The 21,785-nt window shown below is 47.2% G+C and overlaps 1 protein-coding gene across 1 annotated transcript; it reads right to left on the bottom strand.

Moving 5' to 3' along the window:
* Nucleotides 1–416: 416 nt before the first annotated feature.
* pdgfab (platelet-derived growth factor alpha polypeptide b) lies at nucleotides 417–19,816 on the bottom strand. The gene is made up of 6 exons (XM_083976650.1): nucleotides 19,084–19,816; nucleotides 17,657–17,753; nucleotides 13,094–13,228; nucleotides 11,622–11,812; nucleotides 2,926–3,052; nucleotides 417–1,606 (listed from the first exon to the last, which is right to left on the bottom strand). The coding sequence occupies exons 1-6, from the start codon at nucleotides 19,147–19,149 to the stop codon at nucleotides 1,593–1,595; spliced, it is 630 nt and encodes a 209-aa protein (XP_083832776.1). The 5' UTR covers nucleotides 19,150–19,816; the 3' UTR covers nucleotides 417–1,592.
* Between the last annotated feature and the right edge of the window lie 1,969 nt (nucleotides 19,817–21,785).

The raw sequence follows: 21,785 nt of genomic DNA, 5'->3' as shown, positions 1-21,785 counted from the left end.
CAGTGATATGGATGAAGAATAGCATCATGTAGCAGAGAAATCATGTATGACACGCTCAGTTTTGTCCAACCCTCGTACACGCTTGCTTGCACACTACGGTTGCTATGGCAATTTTTTTGTGTGTCTCTGTGATTGGCATGCACACACATCCTATATGCATGTTAGTGTTTAACATCACTTGTTAAGTAAAGGACTCATCAGCGTTTACCATGGTTGTAGAATAAGCAACAGCATGGCCACTAACTGTGAAGTTGCCATGTATGAGCCTGTCCCACCTGCTCTCTCTCTCTCTCTCTCTCTCTCTCTCTCTCTCTCACTCACACACACACACACACACACACACACACACACACACACACACATACTCTCACAAACAGACACGCAGACACACACACATGCCTTTTTTTCCCCTTGCCATTCCACGTTTTTGCATCTTTTCCAATGGATTAAATACAGGCATTCAACCACAACAAAAGAATTAAACATAATTCCTGCTTGGATATAAGTAAGAATAATATATTTCATAACAAAAATAAAGCATCTTCCTGCACTGACTCTCACATCTTCTCCTTGCACACACATATATATCCAAACCATTTTAAAGACTTGACATCATTTCGGATATAATGTAAAATAATAAGAATGGATGACAAGAATAACAATGACTAAAAAAAGGACACTGAGACTGTGACAGAGATGGTTACACAGGACTCTTGCATGTCTTTAAAATCATAAAACACCTTTTCTTGTTTGTTTTTTTTACTCCTTTCTTTTGTACTGGAAGAGACAGAAAGCAAACGTCCACATGTATAAATAGTTTGTAAGTAGCGGTGCGTCCTTTGCAGACTTAAACTGTACATAGCAGGTGGGCAAAGTCACGGACCACCAGGGTTCTCAGAGATTTCCTCTTTTCTTAGGGCAAACATCCAAAAACTCCAAAATGTTTGATGCTCCATAGAGTCTTTTGAAAAAAAAAAAAGACAAAAAGACAGACACAACTCCAGCGCTTTCCTTTGTTTTCCTATATTGCTCTTTCTTTCTTCCTGTGTATGCAAGAGTCATTTAAACAGGGCAGGGCACTTTCATGTTGCCCAGCAGGAGATCATCCACCGCTGCTTTTTTAGAGTCTGAGCACCAGATTCCCACGAAGGTTCGGTCCAACCGTTTCATAGCCGTTTTTTTTCTGTTGTGCGTCTTGTTCAAACAAAGTCTGTCAAAATGTTCAACACAAATCCCTTTCATCATCTCCCTTCGGCTTCTCTCTTCCTTGCTCACGCTCCACAGCATCTCTTCTCTTCTTAATCAGCGACAGGGTTCAGTTGTCTGGGTAGGTGGCGTACCACAGAGAAAGTCATCATCACTGGTTTAGGTTTGTTTTGTTTGTTTGTTTTACAGAAAAAAAGCAGCTTTGGCTTATTTATTTTTGTCTGTTGCCTATTTTTCTCTTGTTTTTACAGAAATGTTTTGGGTTTTTGTTTTTTTCAAACGAAGGTTGCACGGCGGTGGGGAAGAGGACACAGAGCAGGTCTCCTATTGGTTACATCCTCTTCTTTAGGTTCCTCCCACGCTGAAGTCCCTTGTTCTGATTGGTCTCACCTCACGTCCACTGTGGGAGGAAGCACATACGCTTGGATTAGTATCACAATTTCACAAAAACAACACATTGTTTGGCAATAAAAATGTTTGCATTTTGTGCCCAATTGCTTCACTCTCTTCATGCATGACAAACAAGCTGACAGAACACACACAAGACCCATAATGTTCTGAATCATGTTTTTCTCCAGATTTTGAAGACAGTGAACTTAACGGTACAAAATTTGACAAAAACAACCCTCTCTTTTACAGGCGGGGATGACGGAGTGCAAATATTGGTGATGACAGACAGAAAAAAGGGTGTCTTTTAACCAGACAAACAGTGGGTGGTGTCTTAACATATACCACAACAAAACAGTGCACACGTGATCTCAACACAAGTGGTACAAGGCAGATGTAGTGTATGCAGTGTGCATGCTCAGCAGGCCACGGAAATCAACATGCAGCATTGGGGCACAGAGCTGCCTTCCCTCTTCTCACACTGATTGGCTGTGATGTGATTGGTGACCAGTGATTGGCAGGCCCCCCTCTTTGCGCCCTGATTGGGCCAGTGCAGTGCCAAAAGGTGAGAGGAACGCCGTGGTGCTAAAGTCCTACCTGTTCCCTTCACAGCTCTCCAGTGGACTTTGGGTAATGAGCGCAACTTTATTATGTCGCCAATAAATCCTTGCTGGGCCTTAGCTTTTTAGGTTTCCTTTTTTTAGCTTTAGCCCTACGATGGCCTGAAAACACAAAGTCGGGTAGGGTGGATAGGAAGGAGGGTTAAAAGCAAGAAGCAGGGTTTATGATACAGAGAGAGGCACAACAGCCCTGGGACAGAAGCAGAGAGTGCAAAGATATGACACACTATAAATACTTGAGACGCCTTATCAGCACACATCACAGCACTTATCTGCTCCCAGGGAAAGAAAAGCTTCAGATCAAGGCACGGGTGGATTTACCTGCTGTCATGCCAAGCAGCCTTTGGACACCCTCCCTTGACACACAGACTCGCGTACACTTTCTCACTCACACACACACACACGCGCGTGCGCACATATCTTCGTCTAACAAAGCGCAAACACACACACAAGCTTTACAGTTTTGCAAGAGTGAGCCACCTCACAGGTGTGTCTGTCTGTTTGGAGGCAATGATAGGAAAAGGTCATCCAGTGCAAAGCCAGAGAAGGAAGCCAAACAAGGAAGGGCAGGAAAGCGAGATGATGCACGATGACGCAGGGATGAGGGCGGGACTCAAACCTAGGAGTGATTTCTCTGCGAAGACTACTGCTGGGATACTATGTGTATAATGTAACAGCAATAGATGTAAGTATCTGAGGGTGAGACCGTTACCTGTTTCTGCATCCGAGTGCTCCACCGAATGATGCTGTGACGTGCACACACACTCCAGGTGGTCTTCTAACCGCACAAAGACCTCTTTCAGCTTCGGTTTCCTCCTCACATACTCCACCTTGGCCACCTGAAGGGAGAAAGAGAGAAAAGGTTAGCTACAGATCCAGAGCCAGAGTCAGAGTCGGAGCCAGCTCCGGCCCCATCATCACTCTTCACCGGGAGTGTGTTGTCAATGAATGTGCACACTCTTTGCCTATCTGTTAGCATCAAGAGGCGTAGCGCCGTGACTGATGACTCTTTCATAAACCGATTCATAAAAAAAAAAAGACACAGAGAGAGAAAATGCCAGCCGTCGCTTTGCCTCGATGTGTTTGAAGTGTGACGGCAGCATTCCTCAGAGGTTGATGCATTGGGTTCTGCTCGCTGTGTGCTCTATGGGCTGTTGATCAGGTGTGTAAATACTGAATGGAGTGTATGACCCTGTCCAAGCAAACTCAAACAATGGGAGAGGAGAAATGCAGGGTAGTGTGTGTGTGGGGGGGAGTACGCCCTAACGCCCAGGGAAGGTTTACTCTGGCGGGAGAAGAGAGGCTGGAAGATCCCCTCCACCTCCACCCCCACCCCTTGCTCCAGGCCTGGAGCATCCGCATCCAGACAGACACACACACCTAAACTCCTTCTCCTTGCCCTGACATGTAGGCCCCGGGTTTTTAAACCACATTAATATTTCTCCATGGGTTAGGGAAAGTGTTGCTTAACATGTACATGCATGAAATACAGTTTACATGGTCGAATCTAAGCAGCAGAACCCCTAGAAAGCTGCTCGTCCAATCGAACAAACACAAAGAGCGACGCAGGAATTCCTATCCTTCGGTCCAGCTAACACCCTCTCAGTTTAACACAACAGGACTGACCTCCACTTCCCACCCAACAGCTAGTAATGAAAAAAAAAAAGACCAATCCTCAGAGCGTTGTGAATAGGCTATGTTGATTAAAGCTTAGATGAAAGCTGAACAGAGAAGGTTGCGTGGAGGTTATGATGATCTTGTTGTGTAATTCAGGGGAGGTGGCCACATGCTTTTCCCTCTCTGATCTGAGTGCCAAGGGCAGGTAACCTCCCCGTCCACCACTGAGGGGCCTTGGGGCCACATGGAAACAATATTCCCCCCCTGCTTCACCTGGTCACAGCACAAGAGAGGATATTGGCTGACAATCTCCCAACGCTCTCTGGTGTTATGAGCAACATGGTTTTTCGCAGTCGGCATGAGGCTCACACACGCACGCATGGGACGGACGGCCAGAACTGATGAGAAGCTTTCTTCCTCTATCCCCGCGATGGCAAACCGCCAAGGCCGACCCTCAGTGCTGCTGAATTAGTCATTCAGACCAAACGAACATACCGACGTACCATAACATACCAAAGCCGCTCCTTTTGCAACAGTTTCTTTCCGTGGAGAGAGGAGAGAGAGAGAGAAAGAAAGAAAGAAAGAAAGAAGACAGGGAGTGAAAAGAGGGTGAGCAAGCAGGGGAAGTATGCTGTGAGCAAACAGAGGACAATGGTGTCTGGGTTAGCGGTGGTGTGTTTGCTGTTATCGGGGGCTGACAGAGAGAAAGAGTGGGCGAAAGGGCCGGAGCAGCGATGGATTCAGAGCAGGAAGGTGGACCATCACTCTCATTAGGGTGTGTGTGTGTGTGTGTGTGTGTGTGTGTGTGTGTGTGTGTGTGTGTGTGTGTGTGTGTGTGTGTGTGTGTGTGTGTGTGTGTGTGTGTGAGTAAGTGAGCAAACAGAGGGGTTATTTAAGGAAGAGGGAACTGGGGGGACTGACCATGATCATGACTAGCATTAAATGACATTCATGTGTTACCTATTAACATGTAGTTTCTGGGATACCCACCAGGGAAACTAAGCAAATAGATAGAGACGTTTTCAAAGGTTTATTGTTATCAAGCAAAACTGCAGACAGTATCAGAGGTTGACACGAACTTCCCAGAAAACTGCTGCTAATAGTTGATCTAATTATCTGACCGAAAAAAAGAGGGTGAGAGGAAGAGATAGAGAGGAAAAAGGAGATGAAAGATGCAGCTGTCTCTGCGAACGGCTCCGCTGCCGTCGGTTACGGGAATATCCGGCCCGGTGGGGGGTAGGTGGGGCAGACGTAACCAGCAGGAAAGAGCTGAAAGAGTCGGCCAGGCCATGTCTAACACTTTCAAGGGAGACTTTATTAATGACTAACACACACACACACACACACACACACACACACACACACACACACACACACACACACACACACACACACTCAAATTCTCCTTGACAAACAAACAACTACTGACAGAAAGATAAAGTGATGGGTCTCCTTGATGAGGCTTGTCTCCTTTCCCCTCACACGGCACGGTTAAAAACACTCCCTGCAGACGTTACTACACACATAAAGGCACTCACACTTTCATATTTGTCTATGTCAATGAGTGTACATGTGCTATGTAACACTTCTTAGCCTCTGCTCTGCCCACTTTGTCAACACTCTGTCTTTTCTCCCTTTGCTTCCTGTTTCATGTGTTATGGGAAAGTGTTGACGTTACAGGGAACGGCGGTCCTCACCCCTACAATGTTTCTACTTTACATCCATATTGAGTTTCCCTTTCATCCGTTTTTAGCCACTTCTGTACAAAGAACACCAGCTTCCTATCCAGAGTCAATGACTTCCCACATAAAACATACATCAGAAAGAGACCCCCATGCTACAACGAGGGGGCCCCACTCTGTCTTTGTATAAATCAAACCGCTCTAAACTCCCTAGAAAGCCGGGGCCCTGAGAAAGAGTCCCCTGAGCGGCTGTGGAATGATATCCGAGCCAGAGGGTTGGGGTGAGGGCGGCCGGGGGGCTCTGGGAAGTGCACCCCCTTGGTTTGTCCTCAGTGTCTCCACGGCCCTCCCTGTGAAGCTGATTGTCCTGTTTGGGTTAATTGGGAATTCCCTGCACACTAAGCACTGATGAGAGTATGATGGAGGGGAAAGTTTTACTCCAGCCTTCCAAGGAAAACACGACGGGACGTGGATGTGCGCTGCAGGCGACCGTGAACTGGAACACTGACAGAATGGAGCAAAAAAAAAAAAAAAATATATATATATATATATATATGTGTGTGTGTGTGTGTGTGTGTGTGTGTGTGTGTGTTTGGAGAATTGAGGGGTGGAAGGTGCTGGGGCGGGGTGGCAACTGCTGGGAGGGGAATTAGGCAAGGGAGACACTGTTCCCTGGAATAAAATAAAACAACTCTTGTTGAGATGCTACAACTGTGGAAGAGAGGTGGGGAAAGTTCTGAGGAGGTGGGATGTTGATGTGAGGAAGCTTTTTTATGGATCTCCATCTGTCTTCCGAAATCAAAGACGGAAAGAAATGACACCCAGAAGACAGACAGGAAAAGAGCAAAACCACAGAAGACGCAGACGAGAACATCAGACAAAGACAGCCTAGACAACCTGCTGCTGCCCTCTGCTTCAACCCTCCCACAGACCACAAACACACACTCAGGGCAGTGTATGGAAGAGGTTATCACAGGCAGTGTGTGTGGAGAAGAGAGGAAGCGAAGGAGAGCATTTGTCAAGTCGCTCACAGGCTTGTGATGCCAAAATGGCACTTCGTGGCAAAACACTCTCTCCCCACCCCTCTCTCTCTCTCTCTCTCTCTCTCTCTCTCTCTCTCTCTCTCTCTCTCTCTCTCTCTCTCTCTCTCTCTCTCTCTCTCTCTCTCTCTCTCTCTGCCTCACACAGACACACGCGTTATTATATCACCAGATGTGAATATCTATCTGCGCCTGTCTGCGTTCTTCTGTGCGGTGTTTCCCTTCCCCTCAGAAATCGAACGGACCTTTGTGCAATATCAAATATCAAAGATGTGTCATTTTTCCATTTATTTCTCCCCCTCCTTCGCATGTCTGCAGAGCACAACAGGATTGCAGACGAGACAGACATTACTGTTGTACTGTGTACAGTTAATGGAGGGAAAAGTAGAGATTTTTAATGTGGGCAAAAAAAAAAAAAAAAAGAGAGAGACTGACAGAGGGGTAAAATTAGAGAGTGGGAGATGGCTCTGTTGCAGGAGACAGACAGAAGGAGTGAGGCGGAGGGAGGGAGGGAGGGAGCAACTATTTCACATAACAGGCAATCAGACTCCAAGACCGAAGACTTGACCACTGAAGTCAGCGGGGAAGAGCGAAAGGGAGGACAGGAGAGGAGGAGTGAAGGAAAATACTGAGCCGAAGTAAAATATGATTAAAATACGGCTGCTACTTTTCTAGCTCGAGCTGATGCATTCCAGCTGGTGTAGCAGTAGCCAAACTGTTCTGGCTTGGTCGTGACGCTCCCATGGTCTCTGACCTGCCCCACAACCCCTGCTGAGCACCATCACACACACATTAATACACACACATACACATACACATGCACACAAACTCCCTCACCCTTCTTCATATAGTAAAAGAGCTGAGTGAATCAAAGGGAAAATAATTCACAGCTGCAAGGGACTTCAAACAGGGAGGCCCCTCATTCCCATCTGCCCCCCCCCCCCCCCCAAACGTAATCCACAGGACCCCTCAGACGATCATAAATCATTCTCACTGTATCACCGTCACACTGTCTTTTATTTATGAAACACCCCGTAAGTCAGGGTCCCAACACAACCGCAGGGCTACAGCTACTGCCCCCCCCCTCCCCGAACACCCAGATCTGACCCACTGTCGCTTAGGTAACTGTCACCATGTATGTGTGTGTAGGGGTCGAGGCCAGGGCCAGTGCAGAGAGATGTGTGGACCCCCACACTCAGCACCGTGGCTATATCCGCCCCGGCCGCTGTCAGCCTCCACTTTGATCCAGCAGCCATCAACACTTCATTACTCTGCCGCCCGTCTTCCTCTTGCTGCCGCTTCACACAAATGGCCTTGTCCCCGCGCTGCGGTGGGGGGAGTTTACGAAGCGCTGCATGGAGCGCTCGCTCTCTTACACACACACACACACACACACACACACACACACACATGCACGCAGACCATCTCCTCCTTGGGTTTACACAGATGTGCACTGACGACCCTCTCCGACCTCTGCAAAACACTTATGCTTCATCAAATCTCCCCAGCTTCTAAACTAAACCAAATGAGAGAAACTGATCTGTGTTGTCTGCAAATTGCCATATTAATCAAATTATGAGACCTCATGACAGTTGAAGCAATTGCCAGGGAAAAAAACTGTGATGGGAAAATGAAATTATTCTGAAAATCAGGAAGTAAAAGTACCATCGAAGCACTATACTGTCATTTAGATTTTTTTTTTAAATGTACTCTGTGGGACTGTCAGGAACCTCGACTCCCCTTCTAAGCATAGTTTCTCTATATCCACTCATATGTGAAAGAGGATGGGGAAGGTAATGAAAATACAGGCCAAATGTACTGCAGAAGCCTTAAGAGTTAATGAGTGAGAGGATGAGTGACAGCTCCATTCTTTGCTTGTGTCATGGCCTGTTTACTCAGCCCCATTGGAAGAACAAACAGAGAGGAGAGACAGCATTTACATTCATACACACACACACTGACACACATAAGTTTACACAAAGACTAATGTGCAAAAGAATGCACATCGAGATCACTATCTCTCTCTCTCTACCCCCCTACCCCATCCACACACACACACACACACACACACACACATCTTCTAGCAAGCTAAAAGCACCAAGACGGCCAGCGGACACACTAGCTGCAGCCACAACACAGAGAGAAGGGATGAAAAAGTGAAAATCAGAGGAGTCAGATGGAAACAGAAAGAGGCAAAGAATTTGCCTTATGGCAAAGATGCACAGTGTTACTGTATCTCTAATCTCATTATCTCTATTATCTTTATCACTTCCATTTCCTGCCATATCTATATAGTAACAGCTCTATGAAGACTGTAACACTGGAAAATGTGCAAAAAAACTTCTTGCCAGCCTTAAAGAAAAAAAGAGATGAGAGGAACTGCGAGGGAAACACTTGTTGGAAAAGAAAGGGGAGAGCCAAGATGCTGAGACAGGGGGGAGTGAATATGGTGTCATTGAAAGTGCAAAAGGAAGTGGGGGTGAAGGAGGAGTCAAAGGAATGTGGGGATGATAGTCTGAATACATAAAAACATTTGCTCATTAAGGATTCAGTTTGCCTCTCCGCTCTGTCTGTTTCCCAAACCTCCCTGTCTCCCCGTCTGTTTTTTTTTCCCACCTCTGCCTCTCAGTTCATCTCCTGAACGAATACAGGACCATCTCTAAACAGCTAGAAAGGCACACGTCTTCACAGCGCTCTCATTTACTGTGTTAAATCCATGACAAGGTACGCTGATAAATCAAACGCTGCTATTCAATGCAACCTGCTGGTGCACAAATTAAGGTTAAGTGATGTTTTTTTTAAGTGCAAAAGAAGCTCAATAAAAATGCAAATGCATGAGAGGAAAGGTAGAACCTTCACCTCCCTCAGGCTAGTCTTATTTAAAGTTGGCTTTTTTTTATTACCCTGCTACTGAACAGGACAGGCTTGTACAATACAGGGCCTGCACAGACCCGTTTTCTTCTTTTTTCTTTTTTTTGGGGTCAATAGCATGAAAAAGGAAATAGGGAGAGAAAGAGAAGAGGGGGAATAAATGAAGAAAGGTGCATTTGGACAAATGCATAGTGGCATGAGATGGAAAGAAACACAGCGAAAGTGTTCTTTTCCCATCCTTGGCCCGGTGAAGGAAAACAAGTCAGGCCCAGGGTAGACAGGCAACATTTTTAGCTTTCTAATAAACGGAGGGAGAAGCACAAACTGAACCCCTATTCAGACTAACTGCTGAGAGGAGAGACAGAAAAAAAAACTTGGCATGAGACAATGTTTCTCACACACAATGTGGTGAATGTCTCCTGACCGGAGCGAGCCCTGACAGATGACCTTTTCCAGGGATGCAACGCCTCTCAGCCCCCTTCGCCCGCGGCTGGAACCACATGGAAAAAACGGCCCCCGTAAAAAAAAAAAAAAACCCTGCCCGCCACACCCGAAATGTCCCTCTGCAGTCTGTGTGCTCATTTTGTCCTCGGTGTCATGAGGGGGACACACGGACAAAGTCGCATGGACCTCGGCATTCCAGGAATAGCTGAATCAAGCCTTGAGAGAGTCTCGTCCGAACATCGTCAGTGTCTCTCCCCCCGTCCGTCCTGGTTCACTGTGATCACAGACAGAGCTGCTATTGAGGATGACAGACACCGGCTGTCTGGGCGGACGGAGAGACACGCAGACTGACGGACACACAGGGTTGCGCTGTATATCAGAGCTCGACTCTTTTACCGCAGTATGAGTCAGCGTTTCTGACCATATAAACCCTGTGCACTGGACGCGGTGCCCCGTGCCCCCACAATGGCCGTCTTGTCGGTCCAGCCTCACTGTCTCGACTCTGCGACTAAAAGAGGAGGTCAGAGAGAGTGCCCCCTCCCCTCCCTGTCCATACTGAAATCTCAATGACCTGTGCCAGTGTGCCAAGGGGAAGGAGGAGGCAACAGGCAGGGTTGGTATGGGGTTGGTATTTGTTTTATTACTCTGCAGGGCTATCAAGGCGGCATCTTTAAAGCCCCCGCATGAGGAGAAAGCAATGCCCATGGCCAAGCGAGATCACAATGATTAAAGAGCAGAGACAACAGAGAGCATAGATAGACCCGGAGAGAAACACAAACGCAGTCGGAGTGTTCCAGGACCATCCTGTTTATCCCCCAGTTGTCTTTTTACTCTCACAGAGCACGGCACATAACTCCCATACCTCCAAACGGAGCGGCACACTGGCTAACAGGCTGTAGTGTAAATACGGCAGAAATACGACTCAGCTCCCAGCCACGGTGTCTCCTCTGATCCTGAACAGAAGGGACATGTTTTTGAGCCGGCCGATGCCAAAGCGCTTCTGGGAGCAGTGCAACCCCCTCTTCCATCCCCGACTCTCTCTCTCTCTCATTCTCTCTCTCTCTCTCTCTTTGTCACTTCTTCTCCTCCGGGCTCCCTGCTTCCAGAAAAGACGAAGGGCCAAACAAACACGGAGCAGAGGAATGGCTGTGCAGTGACCAGTGACACTCAGACATTGTCAAGATACAGGAGACTGTTTCTCTGACCCCCCCCACCCCCCGTCTCTCTGTTTTACATCTGGCAGGAGCATCCCTCTCTTGTCGGGCCTTCAACAGATGTCCTGGCTGAAGCTACCAAAAATCCTCTCTCTCTCTCTATCTCCTTCTCTTCCTCCCTGCCACTCTCCTGGCACAGCCACTCTGGCCTCTCGCCAAACACAGGACAGAGAGATGAGGAAGAGAAGCTGGTGATCAGCTGAAACGGTAGGAGGCTATTGGTCACTGGTCAAGGGAGCTCAGAGGATGGGGGGGGTGAAATGAAGAGGAGCTGGAAAAAGGGAGTGAGGTAGGAAAGACGTGTGAAGGAAGAAAGGTTGACCCAACCTCGTCTCCCATGTGATTTACTTACCTGAGTGAGAGGGAAAGTGGTGCTGTGTGTGTGTGTGTGTGTGTGTGGAGCTGGCTGATAAATAAGGTGCCCATGATATGTTGTGTGTTGCAGGAATGATTTTAAGAGTGTGGATATAGGGATGCTTTTTAGCAAGTAAGCAGCCTTTACTGTGTGTGTGTGTGTGTGTGTGTGTGTATGTGTCGTACCTTAACGGTGCGGTGGTGCTTGCGAGACGGGTGACAGCGCATGTTGCTGGTGTTGCAGCAGCCCGTGCAGCGCTTCACCTCCACACAGGGCGGCCATATCAGGAAGTTGGCAGACGTGGGATCCACCTGGCTCCTGGGGATCTCGTAGATCACCGTCCGCGTCTTACACACCGCCGGGACCGCCTCCTCCACTGGAAACCAGAGAGACGAGGAGAGGGAGAAGGAGGGGGAGGAGTCGAGTTAATGCGTTTGGTCTGCACGAGCGTCCAGTGACACATTTTCTGAATGCAAGCACACGCTCGTGTATTGTTGTAATCCGTCCTTTTCGCTCCCAGCTGCTTCTTGCATTCCTTTTTACCGCTCATTATTTGATGACTCACTTGATGTGGGAGCTGTTCGCCTTAACTCAGATCACACCCAACCTGCTATAATGCTGTTAAGAAGACATGCTTTCCAAAAAGCTGATCTCATATCAGCTAAGGAGCTTTGGGATCAAGTCGGAAAGAAAGAAAGAGACTGCTCCTTTGTTAGGAGCCCTCACTGGGGTTAATGCAGCGTGACTAGGCCAGAAAACCTTTATGACCGCCGGTGGGAAATCTAATAACGGCCTTTGACCCTGTTGGCTCTGGTGAAAAGAGGAAGGCAGTAAGCATTCATTTCAGATTTAATGCTCTGACAGGCAGTCAGACCTAAAGATATGACAGAGAGTGTACAGTAAGATATCATTATGTCGTAAAGATGATATGTGCATCACGACGGTTTTTGCGGACAGCTGCCTAAATGGTATACTGTATCAGTCACTGCATGAGAGAGCAGCACATGCATGAAATACAAGCGGCCACTTCATCCTGTGTCGCTTTTTTAAAACACTGCACCGCTGGGACAGACCTAAAGAGCATGCGGCCAGTCTGAACACACAGCCTGCCTCGCTACATGGTGTTCTCCGCGCCTCGATCAGATATCGTACCGCGTGGCGTTTTATGAAGAAATCTGACTGAGAGCCCAGGCGAGCTGCAACTTGAACCCTGAATGCCTGGAATTTCCACGCTCAAGGATATATTTCTCTCCTGACGCGTGTGTCTTAGATCTCCGAGCCTCTGGCCAATTAAAAGGCTTCATGTCAGACGTACTCTTCAACCTCACACACCAGACTCGTTTCTCATGATTCCTTGATTGCCATAAATACTAGGCAGATGTCTTCATTAGGGTTCCTTTTATCCACCAAAAAGCCATATAAAAGCCACTAACTATTAGCTTTGTTTGAAATTAGTGTAAAGCGATCGGTTTCATCTCCTGGGAACTCATATGTCAAGGGTGATACTTATGTTAGAGGTTATTTTTAGGGCACTGTGACACTGTTTTGAGTTGTGCCAAGCTGTGATGTATATAGTGCTTAATGTAATCATGATGCAACGTCTGAGCGGCACAGTGAGGCAAACAGTACACAGCAAACAGTATCCATTCAGACTTACCGATGCTCCTCTTGCGTCGGCTGTGGAGCTGCGAGCTCTTCAGGTCATTGTAGTGACCGTGATGACGGGAGTAGTTCTTATGGTGGTTGTGGTGTTTGTGGTGCCTGGGCTCCTCGATAACATCGTTTCCCGTACCTCGTCAAAACAGAAGGCAGCCATGTTAATAATGTCTCACGGAAAAGAAGCAAAAAAACACAAACACAGACAGCTTATTCAACCAACGAAGCGGCTATGACTCTGTAACCGCTGCTGCAACTTTCACAGTGTCGAATGACTGCGGTGAGTGGCTGGCTAGCCGCCCCAGAAGGGCTGCATGGGATCCGCTATTGATGTTTTATTATACCCCTTCCACAACAAACAAAGAGTCGGTTAGTCACACGACCATAATGAGATGGTAACTCCCTACTGGGCTCTTATGCTGTATGTAACACACGCTTTGATTCCCTGGAGGGCTTAGGGTTCCCCCTCAGCCTTCTGACTGTCAGGCGACTGCTGATGATGTCACAGAAAGAGGTAAACAATCCCGAGTATACGCTGGGGGTGCGGGGCAGGAGGCACGGCTTTACACAGGCCTCTGTGTTAATGCCTAGCTTTGTGTGTCATCCTTACTCATTTTGGCTGAACTTTCCCAGCAGGAATAAAGTAACCAGACGCAGGTGAGTCAGCACGAGCCCTTTGAAAAACAACCAGCTTTCACAGACTTAAGTGGTCATTTGACAGGTGGTACTCAGCTGCCATTTTGTGCCTAATTAGTGGTTCTCTGTCTCTCATTTACCTGAAAATGTTTTCTTTTTCAATCATTCGGTGGCTTGGAAAAGTACATGTTTTGCTATGCTATCTCCTTAAACCTCTCTAACTCCAGTCTAATACAGCCAGCTCAGCTTATTCACAGTCATGGTCATCTGATAAAGCTTGCTTGTTTTGGTCTCCACCCAGAATATGAGGAGGATTACAGACGAGTGCCAGAGCAGCAATAAAACGATAAAGCTTGTTCGCAGGGATACTGCCCTTTCGAAAAGAGCAGAGTCTGAGAGTGTTTACTAAGTGGGTGGGTCTGCCCCGTCTGTAGCACACCCACCCACCTGAAAGAACACTATCCTACACCTGTACAATTAACATAAACACACACTCACAGCTACACAAACTCCTCTCATTATCCACCTTGAAACCCAATGTACACCAGCACAACAAAGCTTAGCCACGGGCAAACACATTCCACTCGTCTATCCACCTTGAGCTCTGACCAAAGTCATCAGAAAGGGATTTTCTCCACCTATACCTACATCTACACCTCAGGGATTGGTTGTTTATTTGCTTTCGGATGCCGTCTTTTTCCAGGTCTGTCAGGTTTTCAAGCCAGACGTCGTCGTTCCCCTCAGTGAGAGTTCAGGGGAATTTCCTTCTAGCCCTTTGGTGCTGTCAGTCAGTCAGACAGCCAGTGACCCAGAACCGAAGGGGTCTACAGAGAGGAAGTGTTGACTGCAGCCTGAGAGCTATAAGTCTGTGAGGCAGTATGCCCGCATATAGAAACACACATCATAACGTCACACGCTTTCCGGTGTGCAGCGGCGCAGGCGTACACCTACAATGTCTGCAGTGTTGGGCGCTCATTGTGACAGCTGGCTGATTTTTTCCTACCTAACAACCTTTTAACACTGCAGGTCACCGAGAGAACACCCAGTGTGCTTACTCAATCTCTGCCTCACCCAGCCTCTCGCTTCATCTCTCCCCCCTTGTCAGGAGAGGACAGGACAGAGCGAGGGAGAGTGTCGCACCGCCAGCCACCCGGAGACAGTTTGTGTCAGAGCTGACGGGGAGAAAGGGAGGGGGGACATAAAGAAGTCCTTTATGGACTTCAGAGTCCCTTTTTTTCAGCACAATAAAAAGGACCTTGTGTTATTTTTCTTTACACTAAAACTAAGAGGAGGAACAAGGAGATGCAGGAAAAGCATGAGGTAAGACAAGAGGAATAAATAACACAGGGAATTGGACAGAAAGGTACAGACAGGGAAAGTAGAGTGAGGGGGTTTTCTCCTCTGTTGGTTCCAGGTGACTAAGAAATAATAACACGCCCCGAGCGTTGTCAAACTGAAGACAAGAGAAAAGAGGACAGGAGACAGTCTCTGGCCATGAATCAGGCTTTCATGACTCGCAAATTACTCTCTCCATTAACCTAGGCCTTGATTCCCTCCCCTTATGCCTCCTCCACTCTTTCTTTCCCCCCACTACTTGTACAAATAGCCAACGTGTTATTGACTTGTTGTAATACGTGCCACCATAATTCTCTCTCTGTCCCTCCTCCTTGTTTCTTTGTTGTCAACAGCTGCACGGCTGAGTTGACAAAGTATTAGTTTAGGTCATACAGTCCTCCCTACATGGGTGTGACTAGGGCAGGTAGCAAGCACAGTAACTTTGTTTATAAGACACCCTAAGTAGATAGGAAGTGCTGCCAACTGTACCGGGGGTAAACACACTGCCAGTTTGTCTGAAACAAAAAGCAGATTGCACAACAACGCGCAGCATTTCTGAGTGAAGTGTAGCAGGAACACAGCCTCCAGAATCATCCAACCTCCGTCTTCCACCTCCGCCCCATGCCGAGAGTCAGGTTCCCTTTTCTGTCAAAGTCTTTCACTGACAGAGATAAGAGCGGGCAGGCCGGGGGGCCGCCTGAGGAGGGAGACGGGGATAGAGAAGAGGAAAAGCGAGGAGAGGAGCACCTCGGGGGCCAGACAACCATCTGCAGATTTCAGCGGGGTCATCTCGTCTGTCAGTCAGAGCTGAAGACGCCATCCTCGCAAGACGACGTGTGCACATAGACGGAAAAACAAATGCGAGCCTGCACAGAGCGATGCAGCGCTAAATGAACAGCCCTGTAGGCATCCCTAGTGCCCTGACACATCCATCCTCACAGGCTGAATTATAAAATCATCCTTCCAGTGACAGAGATCTCAGATAATAACTACCAACTGCTATGCAGGGAAAAGACAAACTTAATCTCGGTCTGGATCAATAAAACACTGAAACAAAACATTTGACATGATTCCTTTCGAGAGCTGCCAGGTACCACGGTGCTGCAACCTTGCAGACATAAACAAATATACCTAAGCCCTTCCTTTCTCCTTCCCTAGTTGACATGCTATGTCATGTATAGTTCAGTCTATACTGGTAGCTTTACTGTCCTGGCCATCCGCAACAAAAGCTCTGAAAATACCCCTCTGGCTGGCGTCAAAGGTCTTTTAATGGGCTGGCCAGGGCGGCCGAGCTGGCCCTCAGACAGATTTATGTCCTTGTAATAATAATCAGCCTACTACTGTTACCCTGCAAAACATTCCTCTGTTTGAAGAAAGACATGTTAATTCAATTATAAACACCTCTTCTCATGCTAGAGGCACCCTGGGGATCTATTCTGGGCTCAGCACAAAGTGGGGTGATCACCGATGCCGGGTGCAGGTGGGTTTGATTGTGAATTAGCAAATTAAACGCACTAATTATTTGGGCTATTAGGTCTAATTGATACGTCCACCAGAAAAGCAATCATGTCGTTATACAGGCGAATACGTGAGCGAAAGAGCAGTCCTAATGTTGCTCTGCTGAATATAAGTTTTGAGGTAACTAATGAGCTATGACCAGGGAGGTAGCTTACATCAGTTGGGACTGTTTAAGCAAATTTAGTAATTACCTATCTCCATCAACAAATCCTTAGGGGAGAGCCCTAAATTTGATGTATGGCCAGAGCCTGTGTAAATACAGGCTTGTGTGAAGGCAAACAGCTTCTTCCAGTGCACCCCTGTAACTTGATCTAAGACAGCCAGACAGAGACAGACCGGTCCCCTCCAACCACAGACGAAGCAGCACCTCCAACAACGTGAAGCAGAAGAAACCTCCTCCTGACCTGCCAGCCACTCGCTCTCTCGTTTACAGGGCGACATATGTGCCAGTCTGCTGCTCGCTATAAAGCCGGCTTACTGCGACAGCAACGGCAGCTGAAAGAATATGCACAAATAAGAAGCCTGCCAGTGAAAGTCCACTTTTGTCACATGTGTGTACAGTAAACACAGGTTACTGCTTTATCATGCAACGCCAGGGACTGCACTTGGCAGCTTCCCTGGGTGCACACAGACACCTCAGAAATGTCCTCAGCTGTGCTCAAGTCACAGGCATGTGGTCTGAATCCTGGCTTCAGGAGACATAACTTCACTAAGGATCATTTGCAAAATGTGCCAAAACAACAGGTTGTTCACTAAATCCAATAAACCTGCAGGAAAAATAAATAAATAAATCTCTCAAACATCATCTTCCCCCCTCTAGAGAGAAGCCATGAAGCGTAATAGGAACATATTATCAGTGGTTTCTACATTAACTCCACAACACAGTGTAATTTCACAGCTAATAACAGCAGGCTGCTTATATAACCATGGTGCAGCTGTTTGGAGTCCCACCCTTTACTACGTGTTGCTGCAACAACAACAAGCAGTCTAACATCATGGCTACACATCATTGGGATTGAAAAGGTAACTCAGATCAGTTGAAGGGAGAAAAAAAGTATCAAGAGGCAGAATTTACCTACGGAGTCAATTTCCAGTAGCCGCTGGAGGTCGCTGATGCTGTGGATTTCACTGTGGGACAGTCGGTCTATCAGCTCCTGGGGAAACTCCACTTCCTTCAGAGGAGGAAGGGGAGAAAGGGGGGGCGTACAAAGACATCAGACAACAGAGGAAAGTTACAAATGTGTCAAAACGTACATGAATACAGTTGTTTGTCTGTATAAACAATCTTGCAAAGTTTAAAGAAAGGGGAGGAAGGGGGGATCGGCGCTCGAGCGCTTTTGCAGCTCTCTAAGCCTGCATGTGTGCCAACTAGCAAAGCAGGTCTGCCCCGTTGCCAAGACACCCCCACCCCCTACCCCATACAGAAACGGTAACACCGAACCCCCTTGGGAATTTCTGCAATTTAAGTAGCCTGGCTTTGCAGAAGAGCACTTGCATGGCCTGCACAGTTTAGATTCAAATATTCTTGTTCACATGATTTTAGAATATCTGTAAAGTGATTTCAATTGGCTGTAGCTGGCAATACATTTAGTCAATATAAGTTTTGGTATTCGCCTAATTGAATGCTGAATTTAGATATTTAAAAAAAAATAATAGATCCAAGCAGCGATAAAGTGTGTTGCATATCAATTCACCACTCTTGCCGCGCTCCAGATACGTGAAATAACATTAACGCATCAGTTTCCCTGAAGGACTTTGGATCTGCAGCTACCGACCCGTGCCCGGCGTGAACCCCGCAGCTCGCTGCACTTGTTGCGGCGCTTTAAGCACCTTGAGTTGAGCCGAGCAAAGCAAAGCAAAGCAAAGCGTGCAGCGTTACACGCACAGTGGCTATTTATAATCGCACCCGGAGCGGTTCCCATGAGAGCCCAACCAAACCATTTTGCCCAGTTGGTTCGGGCCACAAACAGATTTGGCACAAAAGACAAAAATAACTGCGATACGCAGCGTCCAAGTGCAGCCGGCGGTGTTGGTTCTCAAAAGCGCGCAGTCACTGTCCCTCATGGTAACAGGAGAGGACGGTGCTGTGTTCATTCTCGCAAAATGAATTCATACATTCAAACTGTTCTTAAAATAGACTCCTGCCCTTTTCTTTTAGAAAAACAATTGCACGTTAATAAGGTTATGGTAAATGTGCTTAATTATAATGAAAATTGCTTTACAATGTAAGATAGGCTACTTCTGATAATGTTGTCCTCTCCAGGCTTTAAATCAAAGCTGTGCTCTGTACTTTCATTTCTCTGGGCATTAAACTGCGTTTTGCTGTTGGAGCGCTCTGTGGGACCTTTGCACCCTCACAAGAATAAAAATCCCGCACCACTGTCTGTGAGACGGAGCCGGGAGGAGGAGGAGGTGTTGGGGGGGAAGAGGAGGAGGAAGGGGGGCACACACACAGTGTATCCCCGCAACCTCTGTGACTGTGCAGTCCTGGTAAAACTTTACCTCAGCGGTGGTGGCCAGCAGCAGGTACGCCGTCCACAGCAGGAAGTGACAAAGAACGGCTCTCATCTCCCTTTACTTTAGAATGAACCCCGAACAAGAAAAACGCGCTGTCCTGTAGGAGCCGCAGAGTCGCTCCTGGCTCCAGAGGATCCACAACAACCATCCCCTCAGGGGGGGAGAGAGAAACCGGGGGTGTCAGAGCTGCTCGGTCAGACTCCGGCGCTGCTGCTGCTGCTGCACTTGCTCGTTAAGTGTAAGGGGAGAAAAAAAAGCTGAAGAGGCTGGAAGTTGACTCTTGTTATTCACATTGGACTGCGTCCTCTTGAACCAGCTCTGTGCGGCGGCAGCTCGACATAGCTCCTCAGGCGCAAGTGGGACAATCCCAAGAGACAAGTCTGACACGCATTGCACTTGTCCTTCACCCTTTTAACAAGTTGGCTTCAAACTTCAGCCCAGTTCACTTGAATATTAAGCAAACAGACAAAAAGAAAAAATGCAGCTCCCCTTTCTTTTGGACAGTGTTAGAATTACACAGTAGGCTACTTTAAGACGCACGACTATTTTTTTCTTTGATAGTATTTAATAGTCCTAAAAGAATATAATCCAAACGAACAGATCCTCTCAGAAAAAAGGAAAAAACATCACAAAGGAGAAAGTTGTCCGTGTTGTGCTATCCAGAGTCCGTCTTGCTGCAATCTGCACAGCTCCTTGACTGTGTGGGACTCTGAAGTGAATGGAGTCGGAGCGCTTCTGAGCCGCTGGATATAGAGATCCAGCAGCTCCGTGCCCGTTGCGCCTCCCCTCGCGTTTCGGTGATCGTGCATCTATTCAGCTGAGGGGAGCTGGTTGGTTGGTTGGATGACTTAAGACTCAAGAGCATGTCCCCATCCCCTCCACCCCCCCACCCCCTCACCCACCCCTCAGCCCGTGTGTGTGTGTGTATGTGTGAGTGTGTGCCCTTTAGAAAAGCACCCATTCAGAGATTTAGACTGTAATCGATATTGAATTGGAAAGGGAGTAACTTTGGACAAAGTGAGACAAAAAAGGAATGGGGATGCTGATGAAGATGGTGATGATGGTGATTAGATTCTAAAGGCACCAAAGAATTAGGAGCAGGGGAAGGTGATACATTTCATTACAGGAGACCACTCTGAATGTTTTGTGCTTCAGTGTATCACTAAATTTGGACAGACTAGACAAAAATTTAATATGACGATGATCCAGAATGATGCTTGTAGTGACTCACGATGGCTCATGATGACGAGAGGATATATCACAATCTTCTCTTTGTGCTTTTTGTGTGAAGGGAGAACACGTTTCTGTATTTATGTCTGAACATTTAATAGTTATTGTATTTTAAGAATAAACAATGTTGACATATACAGTATGTGACTCAATGTTGTCTTAATTATGTAACACCCTTATGTGTTGGCCGGCCTGACTTTGTAGCAGAGGAAGCGACTAGTTAACTGGAGGTTAACAACAGACTGGTCCTAACTTGCTGTGAGGAGGCTTGGAGGCTGTGCGGTGCTGGGAGGTCTGGGAGACGAGACCTGAGGGCCTGGTAAACGAGACATACCTGCAGGAGCGGAGACACACAGACAGAGACGGCATTGCACACACACATTACCAGCCAGAGGTGACAATCAGCGGGGGAGCCATAGGTCAGCCAACCAGGTGGTCTGCCCTCCACCTTGTCCATTCAGCTGGATTGCAGAGCACGAGGACCGTATAGCCTGAGGTGGGGGACGCGGCTGGAAACGCTGCACGGCGGAGAAAAGCAGTGCAGCAGCTGGTGGAGGAATTAATGTAACTATTTTAATAGGGCAATGAAGTTCATTTTAGAGATGGCACCAGCGCTATAAAATGAATGTAACATCTTCCAAATAAATTTCCTAGATTAGATTTATGTGACACGTTGAAGCCTCATTCGTTCCCAAGCTCAACATTGCATGAGTAAACTGTGATGCTATGGCAGAATGAGTAAGGCAGGCAGGTTCATCATGACCCCTGTATACGCAAAGGTCCTATAGTGTCACCATGGTTACATCACAGGTCAGCCTCCGTGCCTTGGATGCGCACTCTCACTGAGATGCATGAATCACAGTTTCTTTGTGTACACTTAGCATCGTGGTGGGAAAGGGAGAGTCAGAGAAAAGAGTGGGAGAGAGTGAGTGTGAACGTGTGTCAGGTGAAGAAGTGAGTAAGAGGGAAAAAATAGCAGGTGAGGATGAAGCATCGAAGTCTTTCTCTCCGTTGTTCACCGCTAATTTGTCGTTTCTGTTTTGGCGACTGTGTTTCAATCTAGATGAATGTGTTGAGAGAATAAAAAAACGAGCTTCACACATCAGAGTGATGCAGGTGTGAGATGAAGAGATGAAGCTGAAAAATAAAATGTTCACATGAAGAAAACTGAGCTGAACAAAAAAAATATATGAATAAGCAGAATCACTGGAGCAACATTAAGGGGGAGAAGAAGAAAAAGATTCAGAAATCATTCCCTCGCCCTCCTTCTTTTCTGCATAAGCTATTAGGCAACATGTTTACTGGCAACTGAGCATTGTGTACCTAACAACATTAACCCCATTAAATGGTTTTATAGACGCCAGTGCACAGTAAATCTAGTCATAAAGACGCAGCGGAGAGGACGTTCTCTGAGTGAGGTGATGACTCCCGTTTCTCCCCCGGGCCACACATAGTTC

This window comes from Trachurus trachurus (assembly GCF_905171665.1).
Source record: "Trachurus trachurus genome assembly, chromosome: 8".
Taxonomy (NCBI): Eukaryota; Metazoa; Chordata; class Actinopteri; order Carangiformes; family Carangidae; genus Trachurus; species Trachurus trachurus.
Note: the sequence above shows the minus strand (reverse complement) of the source record. Positions and strands in the feature narration are given on the sequence as shown.